The sequence below is a fragment of the Myodes glareolus genome, chromosome 4 (genome assembly GCF_982192425.1).
Source record: "Myodes glareolus chromosome 4, mMyoGla1.1, whole genome shotgun sequence".
Taxonomy (NCBI): Eukaryota; Metazoa; Chordata; class Mammalia; order Rodentia; family Cricetidae; genus Myodes; species Myodes glareolus.
The window spans coordinates 29,761,753-29,775,218 of record NC_142029.1 but is presented as its reverse complement, the minus strand read 5'-3'; the positions used below and the strand labels follow the sequence as shown (position 1 = coordinate 29,775,218).

The window sequence follows — 13,466 nt, the reverse complement described above, 5'->3', positions numbered from 1 at the left end:
GTACAGTGGCTACTTTTCTGTCGTGGAATTGCTGTACTATATGTGACAATCAAGAGCCCTAAAATGCGGGCACCTCTTCACCTTGCCTGCCAGTCAGGGAGTTGGAGGTTGCTCTCAGTGACTGATAAGCATATTGCCTGTGCCAACTCAGGATGTGATCACTTGATTCTTTTGACATTAAGAGAGCTCCATTCGATCCTGACAGATGGTCAGGATATGGAAATGTACTTCTGCTCCTTCTTTTGTAACTATGAGGTCACCTGGGGAGTGGTTGCCTTCAGATCTAGAGTAACTTCACTACCTAAACAACAGGATGTCTCAAAGTGTTAAAGCGATTGACTGAGTTATCATTTGTATCATGTTAATAAAGTCTTTTGCTACCTCCCCCCTTTACATTCGGCATAAAAGCTATGGAAAAATAAATGCGGGCGATTTTAGTATATAAAAAAAAAAAAGAAAAGAAAGAAAGAAGGAAATGCAGTCAGTAAAATGTAACTAACCTCTACTGAAAGGCTGGACCTATTATCCTGGGATAATCAAGTAGATTATATATGCAACATTCCTTGTAAAATCAAGTGTATATCAAACTCAAAATTAGTTCAGTTACTGAGGACAAAGCTGCTGGTGTTATTTCATGGCAGAAACCCTGTATGAAGGCAATTGAAAAGATTCCTTCCTTCCCTCACTCTAGCCTCTAATCTCTCTGCCTATCCTCTCTCTAAGAGCTTTTGGAAAAAGCCTTTTAAGACCCAGAGTTGAGGATTTAATAGTCAAGTTAGAGGGCATTTTTCACCTGAAATAACGGGGAAAGGTTATTAACTCAAAAGGAAAAAGCAGAGAAGGGAGAAAAAAAATAAGGATAAAGGCTGGAAAAAAAGGTCACATTTTCCATTCTGACGACTCACTCTTCTGTCAGTGCTCATGATAGACCAAAGTAGAGTTCTGTTTCACCCACGCAAAGAATCTAACAATAAAAACTCTACCCAGTACCATTTTAACAAAATGAGTAGTATCACAAAGCGATGGTTCAAATATCCCGAAATCTAGGCATAAATACTAAGCATCCCTAAGCCCACACCCCATCTAATCATAAGAAAATCATTTGACATCAACATAGGACATCCTACAACCTGGCTAAACAGCATTCTTCTAAACCAGTGCGAGGATGGGAGTGGAGAACTCATCATAACATAACTCTAAAAACTGTTCTAAGTAACAATAAAGCTTCTTTAAAAGGAAAGTAAGCAGTTATGTATGTAAAAGACATGAATCTAAGATTTCAAGAAAGATGGTCAAGCTCCTGTATATATCCACCTACCCGGAATCCCTTTTTTTTTTTAATTAAATTTATTCATTCATTTTATATCCTGACTGCAGTTTCCCTTCCCTTCTCCACTCCTCCACCCCTTCATTCCTTTCTTTTGGAGACAAATTCTTACTAGGTAGTTAAGACTGGCCTTGAGTTCATGATTCAGAAAGGATTACAGGATGCCCCCAAGGTTGCTTTTTCTTCCAAGTATTAAGACATTATACAACCTACCTGAAGGTGCTCCAACCCATGCCAGACCAAGAACGCCATCATCAAAATCCCGGTCGGTGAAGACATAGGCCAAGCAGTAGTCATCATGATTCTGCTCAGAATTTAGCTCCAGGAATTTCTCCACGCCAATATTTGGGAAACGGAAAGGATTTGTAGGGTCCTTTTCATCAGAAGTTGTATTGATCTAAAATTCAAAACAATAAATTAAATAAGTAATTACCACTAGCTGCTCTCTACCCACCTCCTCCTACATAGGCCTGGACAACATTCTTGTGGGGTCTAGAGGAGAGTGCACAGTGCCAAACCAGTCGCAGAAACCATATACATAAGCACACAAACAGAAAGAACAAAAGGAAAATAGGGCAAGGAAAATGAAATTGAAGATGTTCAATTTCTCAGCAAGCATCTGCCAGATTCCTGAACAGAAGCCATGGAAAGAAGACACTGTACCTCCCCAAGATCTAATGAAGGAAGTTTGGGTTCTCAAACTCATTTGTCTAAGCAGGTCTCTTTATGGGAGCTCTATAAATGAGGATGAATATAAAGATACAAAACCTCATAATCAGCGAAAAACTAGAACATCAAATAAGTATGGAATTCAAGACTGGTTTTCCTGGTTTTTCTTGAACATGAGTTAAACCTAACTAACTTCTTGATTCATTGTTTTCTTGGTGTACACAAGAATTCTGAATTCTACTTTCAACTCTTACTAAGTTTTAAACTGTTCCTGCAGATCTTTTATCTGATACTTAGCTATTCTTCTCCTCCACAGTCTCTCCTTCCTAATCTGAAGAACAATCGACAATAGATCTTTACTGAACAACACATTCAAGTGTCAACCTTCTTTCCTCCACAGATGCCCTCCTAAACACTTAACCTATAGAGCAGTTCACTTTCCTGAGAAATCACACCCCAACTGGGTAACAGATCATATAAAAGGTATATATGAAAGTAAATATTTTTCTAGAAAGCAGACTTAGTCAATCTGAAAGGCCAGCTTTAACTGATACAGTGAGAATTACAGATTCCTAGGCTCCACACCCTCCAGAAACCAAGAGGCTGGGATGCAGGATTAAACACAAACACTACTAGAAACAACAATTTAAGGACATGCTTCAGAACTTCTGGCTTAAGTATCAATTAACTGTACACCTTTGGTTATAGTCATTTAATACAAAACTATCCAAAATCAGGCAAATATATATTATCATAACCCATTAAAATGGGTTTATCCACTTCATATGGAAATAAGTTTTTGACATTTCTTATACTAGTCATAATTAAAAACTGCATCTAAATTTTAGTCAGCTACATTAAAAATGAGTAGTTAATATTTAAGTACTATTGATCTAAACTAAAATAATAATCTCAGTTATGATGTTCCAAGCTGCCATATTCGTACTGATACAAATACATCTTCAGTACCAATCATTTTACTAAACTCTACCTTTCTCCCAAAGTTGTTAGATACCCACTACTTCCTATGATGTTACATTTTATTGTTTTGCCAGTTATTCCAATACTCAAACCACTTTTCACATTTACTTACACATTTAAGGATTTCTATTGATTAGGAGTGACTCATCATGTAAATTATATTGCCCTTGAGATAAACCAATGCAAGATCTAATTACGTACTAAAAATGTCTAGTATATATAGTTCTTATTGAGTTATTTTAGGAAAAATATGAAAATATAAAGAAACTTTATGGTAAAAATTTTGTAAGAGGGTGAATTCTTTTAAAACTTAAGTATATCCAGTTAAAAACTTAGAATCTTAAAAGACATGCAGATATATTTAAGAAATTCAGAAAATTCTTTACTTAGCCTAATTTATCAGTTATTCAATATCTATTTGCATATAAATCAGAACAATAATTTTTCAAAGCAATAAAATACAGCAATAGAAAACAGTGAATATCTAACAACTTTTGGGCAAAGGTAGAGTTTAGTAAATTTATTGGTACTTTGAAGATATGTGTGTATCAGTGAAGAATATGGCAGCCTGGAAGGCTGTAACTGAGATTATTTTAGTTTAAATCAGTAACACTTAAATATTAGCTACCTATTTTAATATATCTGAATTTTAGGTTCAATTTTTAGTTATAGCCAGTATAACAAAAATGTCAAGAAATTATACTCAGTACCCTGTGGTTCTGTTCAACAGGTCTGAAGAGTTACAAACAGAAGAGGATTCCATAGCCAAATTTAGAGTAACAGCTTTATTTCTTGGAGATCTTCTCAAAATCTGATATATATATTGTAAACGTGAATTTTCAAGATTATAATTATTTCTCCAATTTCTAATTTTGCTTAAACACTGTATCTATTTTTCTTCTGCCCTAGAATAACAAAAGAGGCACATCCAAAACAACACGCACAAGGCAAATCTTAAAAAACTAGCAATAAAAAAGGGGAGAAGTCAAGCAATGTTTATCAGACAAAAGAAGGAGCACTGTTTTACCTCTACTGTAGTACAGATTAAGGACTTGCAGATTTGATTCTTGCACTGATATGTGTACATGCTCATGTGGTGGTCACAGGTTGACACTGGGTGTCTTTCCCTAATGCTCTCCACTTCATTTTTGAGACAGTTGCTCCCTGAACCTGGGGCTCATCAAACTGACTAGCCAGTCTAGCCAATGAACTTCAGGGACCAGCCTATCTCTGCTTTCTCAGTTCTGGACTGGAGTATGACTATATGAGGCCACAACTGGCTTTTACATGAATTCTGAGCACCCAAACTTGCAGAGCAGGTATTTTACCAACTGAACTATCTTCCCAGGTCCCTGGATTTGTTTCTTAAATCATAAACTAAAGTTTGTGTGCACACATGCGCCAAGAGTAAAGAGAAACAGCAAGAGTAGATATGATTTAAGTTATGTTATTTCATGTAAAAAATGAAGTAAAAAGCAAGTATATTCTTTCTTTGTAAACTTGGTACTTACTTTTTAATTTTAAGCTTTATTTATTTTTGCTTTATGTGTATTTTGCCTTCATGTATGTAAATTCATCACACGTACGCAGGTGCTCATGAAGGACAGAAAAGGGTATTGAATCATCTGGAACAGGAGCTATAGACAGTTTTTGAGCTATCATGTGGCACTCAGAACCCAACCAGGTCCTCTGAAAGTACATGAGTGCTTTTAACTGTTAAGCCCATCTTTCCAGCCCACTTATTAATTTTAAAAATGTCTTTTATGGAGTTCCTTACCCTTATGCGCTTCACCATGAAACTGATGTTACGGATTCCAGAGAAGTCTGTAGTCTGGTAAATTGTATCAATTGCTTTAACATGACTGGATATCTAGTGATTAAAAAAAAATTTAGGGGTATTGTTGAAATATGAAAACAATTATCAATTTCTTCTTGTACCATCAAGAACTATACTACACAAATAAATTTTAAAATGTCTATGCTAATCAACCAACCAATGAACCAATCAGTAAGTGTACCCCTACTTTAGTCCTATTAAAAACTGCTTCATCAGTTCAGCTTGCAGAGTCCCATGCCCCTCCTTTTTACAGACCCTAATGCCTGGAATGTTTTTATTTGTCCTTAAGACTCAAACACTTCTATAAGAATCTAACAATATCAGGGCATGCATTCCTTTCTCGACAATAGTCCTTCTGTTGCTGCACTGGCACAAATTCCAGAGATTTGTTGATTACTTTCTATGTAATAGGCACAGCTTCAGGGGCCAGGGATAAACAGGCAAATGATATGGAGAAGATCCCTATAAATTAACAAAGGTTTACTATAATGAGGTATATAGGAGGTAAATAATCTGAATTTTAAAAGGGAATTTAAATCCTAAAAGGAAATAAATTTAATGAATGATCTCAAGAGGTATTTGTTTACTTAGTTGACTCCCACCTAAGCCCTGGCTCAGACCACTCTGCATGCAACCTTCCAACTCATCTATAAAACAGCACCCTGGCTACTGCTTAAGTGTAAATATATACATACACGTTCAAAACTTATTGGCAAGGCACAGAAAATGGCAAAGAAGTAGCATTAATAAGAACATTTCAAAAGCAGTCTACGCTGATAAGAACAGTAAGGCAGGGCTGAAGGGTTGGCTCCCAATGCCTGTCCAGTTTTCTTACTGCTTGTGCTCCACTCTCATCTGCAGTGATTCAGGTAGTTCTCTAGACATGAGCATATCGCCGGCTTCACAAAGAGTTCCTCCCTCTTTGCCATCTTTAACCATCTCTACCTTCCTCAAATGGTGACTCCTCCTTAAAGAGTCACTTTTCTTCATGACCTCAATCCTTAGTACTGTGGACATTTAAGAATATCCATGTCCCTCTCAGTTTACACAGTTGATCTATAAAGCTGTTTCCTGCTCTTTGAATGTTCTTATTGCTCCCCATTTTTCTTTTATCCCTAAACTATAGTCTATTGTATTTTTTCCGCTTTTCAGGTTTTCTTAAAACCCTGTCTATTCCCACCACCAAAATGGAATCATCATTTATACCACAGTACCTCCACCTTCTCAGACACAAATCTTTGAGTCAAGCATAAATTTAACAAACTTTCTCTTGGTATCTTTAACATAAAAAGACATTTTAAAGGATACCCTCAAAACATTTCTATTTTCATAAGGGTTAATAGACATTACCATAGTTGGTGTGATAGACAAACCTGTAATCCCAGGACACTTAGAAGACTGAAACAAAAGGATTATCATGACTTCAAGGACAGTCTCAGCATAAAGAGAACTCAAGCCACCCTTGTTCTCAGAGAGAAAGGTGGAGGACAGCTATAAATAATTTTACTAGGAAAACGCTAAGTAAGTACAACGAGATACAAAACAGAAATTATACACTACTCATTGGAAAAGTTCCTGGTTTTTTTCTTTCAAATTAAAAATAAAATGAAATTGTTTTCAAAGGTAAGTTTCATACTTGTCTACCATGCATGAGGCCAGCCCCAAGTCCAAACACTTTCCTATCAAAACAAAACAAAGAAAAACAAAAGCCTAAGTTTCAGTGTCATCAGCAAATTTAAGAAATTATTTCCTTTATCTTCTGCAGTAAAAAACCTAAACTGGTCTTCCCATGTTCTTTGCACTTAGTTTACAGACTTCCCATGGCACAACTGAAACTATATACTTTCTTTAGCTTTTATTTAAGAAAACAATAGGAGAACTCATAACACAGTGAGCAACTTTAAGTACCTGGGCAATCACAGCTTCTCGTGTTCCATAGTATTTAAAGAACAGGTGGTCTGTCTGGATATAGAGCTGACAAGTATTTCTTTCAGCCTGAGTTGTGCGCTTTTTCCTCAGGAGCTCGGGACCACTACTAGCAGCATGCTCCTCTTGACGTGCCTGTATGTGGGTCATTTCTGATAATTAGCTTGTTTCACAATTATAGTTTTATAGTTTAGAACACATATGCAAGACAATTTCATATCATGTGACTATGTAATATTGCAACTATTTCTAAAGCCATTAGTGTAACAGGGGCCATTAGAAGTTAGAAAGGAAGCCAGGAATGTGAGGGGTAGCTAGTGGACACCAAAACTTAAAGGGGGATTGCCATGATCTGGTGTTGTATGGCTAAGTAGAGCGACCACTCTGTACTACAGCTAATGGCAAACTGCCAAACAAAAGAAATGGAGAAAAGAATTAGGAAACACACACACACAAAGTAGTAAAATCCAAGGAGATGGAAATAATGATGACTCTGATCATCTCACAAACACACAAACACACACACACACACACACACTAAAGGTATGTATGCATTAACCCAATTAATATGTACAAACATGTCACTTATATTTTGCAATATTACACATATCACAGAATCATTTATCTATCTTCCTTATTCAGGACAACCTTATATTTATTATTTGTTTAATTTCTGTCCACAACTCATCACTATTACTTCAACCACTAGAAGTTTTTGAAAAGGAACCTCATTGTGTGTGTTTTGCACTATATTATTATCACCTAATAGCTTTAGCAGAAAGTATTTCTTTAACGAATTACCACTACTGTTGAATTCAAACACTCAAAAAAGTTTACGACATCAAAAACATCATTTTAAACCTAATTTGATAGTTGCATAGAATCTGAATTAAATTTTAATCCACAACTCCAAATTTACATTAACAATTTATATTTTTCTACTCCCTGGACAATTTCCTGTTAATTTACATAAACTATAAATGCTATATTATGTTCCACAAAAAAGGAGTAACAGTGAGATAACGAATATGTTAATTTGCTTTACTATAATAATTTCATTCTCTCTATATATCTATAATATAGAGCCTATATCATAAAACACACAATTTTAAAAAAGAATTTTAAGTGTTATTATGGGTAAAACCAAATTCTACTGGGTTAGTGATATAGCTCAGTGGTACAGTGCTTGCCTAGCATGAACAAGCCCTGAATTCAATTTCCAGCCATGGGGGAGGGAGAAATCAATACTATTAAAAGCTACAGTCCTAAATAGTACACTTGGAGGAAGCATGCCTTTACTACTAATTTCCTCAGGAGACTTTCATTTAGGTGGTTTCTAGATGATGTCAGTCTGCTTATCTTGAAAACGACTGAAAAGTACTTCATATGCACAAGTTTGTGTTATACAGTTCATACTTATAATCATGCTACTTCATACATAAAGGATTTGAATGTTAAACTCAGCTACATTTTAAAGATGCATTTACAATTACAGGATTTGAATATTAATCTCAGCTACATTTTAAATTTGCATATAGGTTTAAAAAAAAAACTTCAGGAGAAAAACCTGAATGCTCCAAAATGAAAATATTTTTTGAAGAAAAATTTAAACTAAGTAAGTCTTAAGTATGAAGGAGATTCCCAAGTAGAGGAATTAACATAAATTAAGTGGTCAAATTTATTAATCATTTAATTCAGAATTTCCATATCTTTCTTGGGCTTTATTCTTTATCCAACTATTCCTTAAGAAGTGAACTGAAATCTCTGTCATATGGTCTTTTTACTGCTCCTTCCGGTTTAGCCAATTTTAGCTGTATTATTCTGTTCAGAGACAAAACCTCATGTAGCAAAACTGGTCTTAAACTCAAAATGGAGCTGAAGACAATCTTGAAATTCATATCTTGCCTATTCTCCCAAGTGCTAGGAAACCAGTATCTAACAAGTGAGCTACAGATGCAGGCACGGCTTTATATATGTTGAAGTTATAGTATAACATTATAACAAAAGAGAACAAAATTCTTTAAAAATATATTTATTTTTCTAATGCTTTCTTACCTGAAATCTACTTCAATATTAAGAAAGTATATATAACACTGATTAGAGTTTGAAATTTTGATCTCTTGTATATTTTTCCTTTCCACCTTTCTAGATTTTTATCTTTAGAGGAAGAAGTTAACTTAGTAACTATATAATAATTTACTTAATAAAACCAAATATACTTTTAAAATTCACAGAAAATTTAAGAACTTGAGAACACATTAACTACATTTTCATCCTGCTTCAGTCTCCCAAGTACTGGAACTCCAGCATGGTGCTCACAACCATGGGCAGTTGCACATATTCTTAAAAGTCTGTTATTCTCCTGGAGTGTTTATCTAGCCTTTGCTTGGACACTTAAATGGTGTAAAAATTTAGGGGCATGATAAAATAGCATAGACCGTTTATGACTATAAAAAGAAAAGATCAATGTGCAATTAAAATGTCAACAGCACTGAGCTTTTATTTAGGGTGAGAAATCATCTTGGTTTGTCCAAAGACTCAAGACTCAGTTTTAAAAAGAGCGATCAGCACTACCTCCTTACTACTGCTAAATTATGTGCATGGCCTTTTTGAACATTAAATGAGTATAAATATTTCACAACAGTGGTATAAACATTTAATAACACCTAGAACATATCTGTGAAAAGAAGAAACACTTGCCCAAGTATATTTCCATGTCTTAACTTTAACAAATGCTGAAATCCTTACCTGTGTTCCTTCCTCTACTCCAGTCATTTGGTACTTCCTCATCCTTTCAAAGACAGAGTGATCTGCACAGCCCCCCTGTGGGCCGTATTTATGGGGGTAGTCTAAAGCAGAGAAGAAATATCATTGTTACATGTTTAGATAGAGACAACATCTTATCAATTAAAAATTAACTATCCTAATTTGGAACTGGAAAGATGGTGCAGTGGTTAAGAGCATCTACTGCTCTTCCAGAAGACCTTGGTTCAATTCCCAGTACCCACATGCAGGCTCACAACTGTGTTCTTCCAGTTCCAGGAGATCTAATGTCTTTTTCTGGCCTCTGTGGATACCAGGCACAGATGTGGTGCACAGACACACATGCAGGCAACATGCACACCAAATAGAAATAAATTTTAAAAACTGAGTATCATAATTAATGAAGGTCATGTTTAGTGAACATTCATGAGAAAAGCACTGTTCTAGGGACTTGGATTCCTGGTTCTAGCTTTTTATCTGTGGACAACTTCTGAATTCAAAAACAGAACAATAACCACTCTTTATTTTGGACATAATTTCCCCATGTTAGATAAACAGAGCATCTTAAAATTGCAACTTACCTCGTTTTGTTATTTATAACTTTCCCTTCAGTACTTTAAATTTCCTACACTACAAATGTACAAATTCCCCCAATTTGAACACAGTAAGGCCAATATAAGACTATCTTTGGTTTGAAGTCCTTCTATGAATACTAACTGGCCTCAGATAAAGTGTTCTCCATAAATATTCTATGGCATGAAAAAAGTAGATTGATTTTAAATTTATCCCATGTAGAATTCAAATGCTACACAAACTGATAACTATTTTATCATTTGTTCTCCCTTCATGTATTAATTTATCCTCAGCTAAATCTGGTTTTGTTTTCAAATAAACTATGTAATTTAAGTGAGTCATTTAAATGTTTATTCTACTTTCTCAATAATCTACAAACTTCTTTCTGTTTAAGATTCTCCTTAGTTTATGAACACATTTTACAATCCAATTCAATAACCACAATTAATAAGAGAATTGACAAAATAAGATGCCAAGATATAGGTAGGAGACAGTATGCACTGAAAAGCCTCAGCAGTAACTGTAGAAACCAGGAAAGTAAAACGCAACCATTGCCAAGATGGGGAGAGGGAGAATAGAAGGGCAGAGAGAGCTAATTGGAGATCTTCATCTCTGTGTCCAATGATATTCCTTCCTGTCTACACCTTCCTAGTGCTGGGATTAAAGGCACGGGACTCTGAAAAACTGGGATTAAAGGTGTGAGTCACCACCACATGGCTTCTAGTGATCTTTAGGCAAGCTTTATTTGGTAAAATACAAACAAAATATCACTACAAGTTGGTTATCCAATATCAAATGATCTGTCCTGAAAACATATATAAAAGTAACACAATACAGATTGAGCAGGTTATATTTAGGAACGTATATTTATATGCATGAGATAACAATTAATGAAAAGAGAGGTCATGACTTTCAAGAGCAAAGAGTAGTATATGGGAAGGTTTGGAGGCAGGAAAGGGAAGGGAGAAATGATGTAATTACAATATTAAAAAGTTTAAGCAAAGAAAAGATTATTCTATTTCTCACAAGATAACAATGTAGAAGATGATGGATTCTGCTGCGGACTTAGTTCATGTGGTTGTTTGGACAAACATGGCTCCCACAGGTTCTTATGTTTGAATGTTTGGTCCCCAATTGGTAGAACTATTTGGAAAGGATTAGGAGGTGTGTGTGGCCTTATTGGAGGAAGTGTGTCACTATGGTGCTTTAGGTTTCAAAAGCCTATGCCATCTCCAATTAGCTCTCTCTGCCTTGTGGTTGTTGTCTCAACATGTAAGCACTCAACTATTGCTCTAGACATGCCTGCCTGTCTGCTGTCATGCTCCCTGCCATCACAGTCATGGACTCACCTTCAAACTGCAAGCCCCTAACAATCTCTTTCTTCCATAAGCTGCCTTGGTCATGGTATCTTCACAATAAAAGAAAAGTAACTATGACAGCCAGTAACCACAGAAGCAATTGAAAAACCAAAGATCTAAAAACAAAATGGTTTGCCATATAAACTGTGATTTTAAATTTTTAAATTCCTGTTCCAGTATGATGAGCAATTATTATTTGATAAGTATGTCATGTTCTTATTTTTGTTTGTGAATCTGTGTATAATGCTTCTATATAAATTTCTAAGACTGTCAATATTTAAGTTAATAAGATCTCATTTTAACATTTACCTTAGGCTAATATAAGTTTAATGAAGAAAAATATTCAACATTTGATACCATTCTTAATGAACTAAATTAGGCACTTTCCTCCAAAGAGTTGGGCTTATAGTTTTAATTATGAAGTTTCTAAAACTGCTACATCCCCCCCCCTCACCCTCAGACACATTCAAAACTTCTCTCTCACACACTCAGACAATAAAAGGACAGATATAAAAGCACATAGATACCATTACTCCCAAATAAGTGACTACCAAAATTAGGAGTTTCAAAGACAACCCCTGTGATTAAATCACTTGCAGCAAGTTTCACAATAATATTCCCTAAATGTCTCCCATATTTAGCCCCTTCCTTTATACCTCAACAACACACACCATTTAAAAAGTATATACCAGAGTTGGGTAATAATGATCTGTTCAACAAAATATATATTTCTCAAAGACCCTTTTATACTACCATATTAACTTAGTCAGACTTTTAAAAACTACTATTAAAATTAAATATTCTTCTTGAAAAAGCAATACTTGCTTGATAAAATAATACTAAACTTAATAAATAATTAAAATATTATTTTTTGACAAAAGCAATTTGAAAGTTATTGACCAAACTATTCCTCAATATCCTGAGCTAATGTATGCAGACTGAACTTTGTAGCTTCCCTTCACGTAAAGCATCACACACAACCAAGTTCTAGTTGAAGTAACTAGCCATGATCCTCCCTGGGCTTCTTTTTTGAATGGCTGATAGACTCCAGCCTGGTAACAGCAGAATGATGCCATGGTTTGAATAAAAAATGATCCCTACATGCTAGCCAGTCAGCCTGGCCTACTTGGTAAATTCCATACCCATAAGAGACTCTGGACTCTGCCTCAAAAATAAATAAATGAACAAATGAATAAAGTAGGTAAATAAGTAAAAATGAATGAATAACATATGCATGTATACACATGTACACTGCATGCACATACACACATGCGCACATGTGAGCACGCACCACTAAAATAACTAAAAAATTCCTTAAGGCATTTATTTATACTTTTAAAAGAGAAGCACTTAAAAACATGAAAGAACATTAAACAGGCCATTTTTCACAATAAAGCAAGGTAATAAAATACATCTGCAAATACTAACTACTGTACTCAGGGCATTCTGGATTACTAACAACAACCACTAGTCCAAGAATGCTAAGCAAATTAATTACATTTATAGAGAAGTATGCCAATAGGCAGAATATATAAAAAATTCATATCTATGCTTGCCAACTGTTATACAGCTTCAGAATCCAAAGCATCCCATACAAAGTGAATCTTCTGATTAGATTAATCAAACCACAACAGGACAACACTATGTATGCCATTATTACTCAAATAGTCAAGTTCTCAAAAGAAATTTATCATTCACAAATGCAGAAATTCTTCACTAAATGAGGTTAGTGTGATGATGTATATATACAGACACACAATGGTTACACATAAGTAAATGCTATGGAATTTTATTAGTTTTGAGATAAGATATCAACATGTAGCTCTGGCTGGCCTAGAACTTGCTAGATAAAGAAAGCTGGCCAACTCACAGAGATCTGCCTGTCTCTGCCTCTTAAGTGCTGATCTGAACTAGATGTTGCTTGAGCATAGGAGACCTCAAAGTCTGCCCCCACAGTGTCACACTTATTCAAATAAGGCCACATCTACTTCATCAAGGCTACAACATCTAGTAGTGCTATTCCCTATGAGCT

General features: G+C 35.1%; 1 protein-coding gene across 1 annotated transcript in view; it reads right to left on the bottom strand.

The window, feature by feature from the left end:
- Positions 1–13,466, bottom strand: part of Adam10 (ADAM metallopeptidase domain 10) — a 102,048-nt gene that overhangs the window by 31,182 nt on the left and 57,400 nt on the right. Inside the window, exons 5-8 of the mRNA XM_085689319.2 lie at positions 9,489–9,589; positions 6,723–6,875; positions 4,755–4,847; positions 1,541–1,724 (exon numbers count right to left, since the gene is read on the bottom strand). Of these exons, the coding sequence (XP_085545445.1) occupies positions 1,541–1,724; positions 4,755–4,847; positions 6,723–6,875; positions 9,489–9,589 (531 nt within the window). The remainder of the gene's footprint in view (positions 1–1,540; positions 1,725–4,754; positions 4,848–6,722; positions 6,876–9,488; positions 9,590–13,466) is intronic.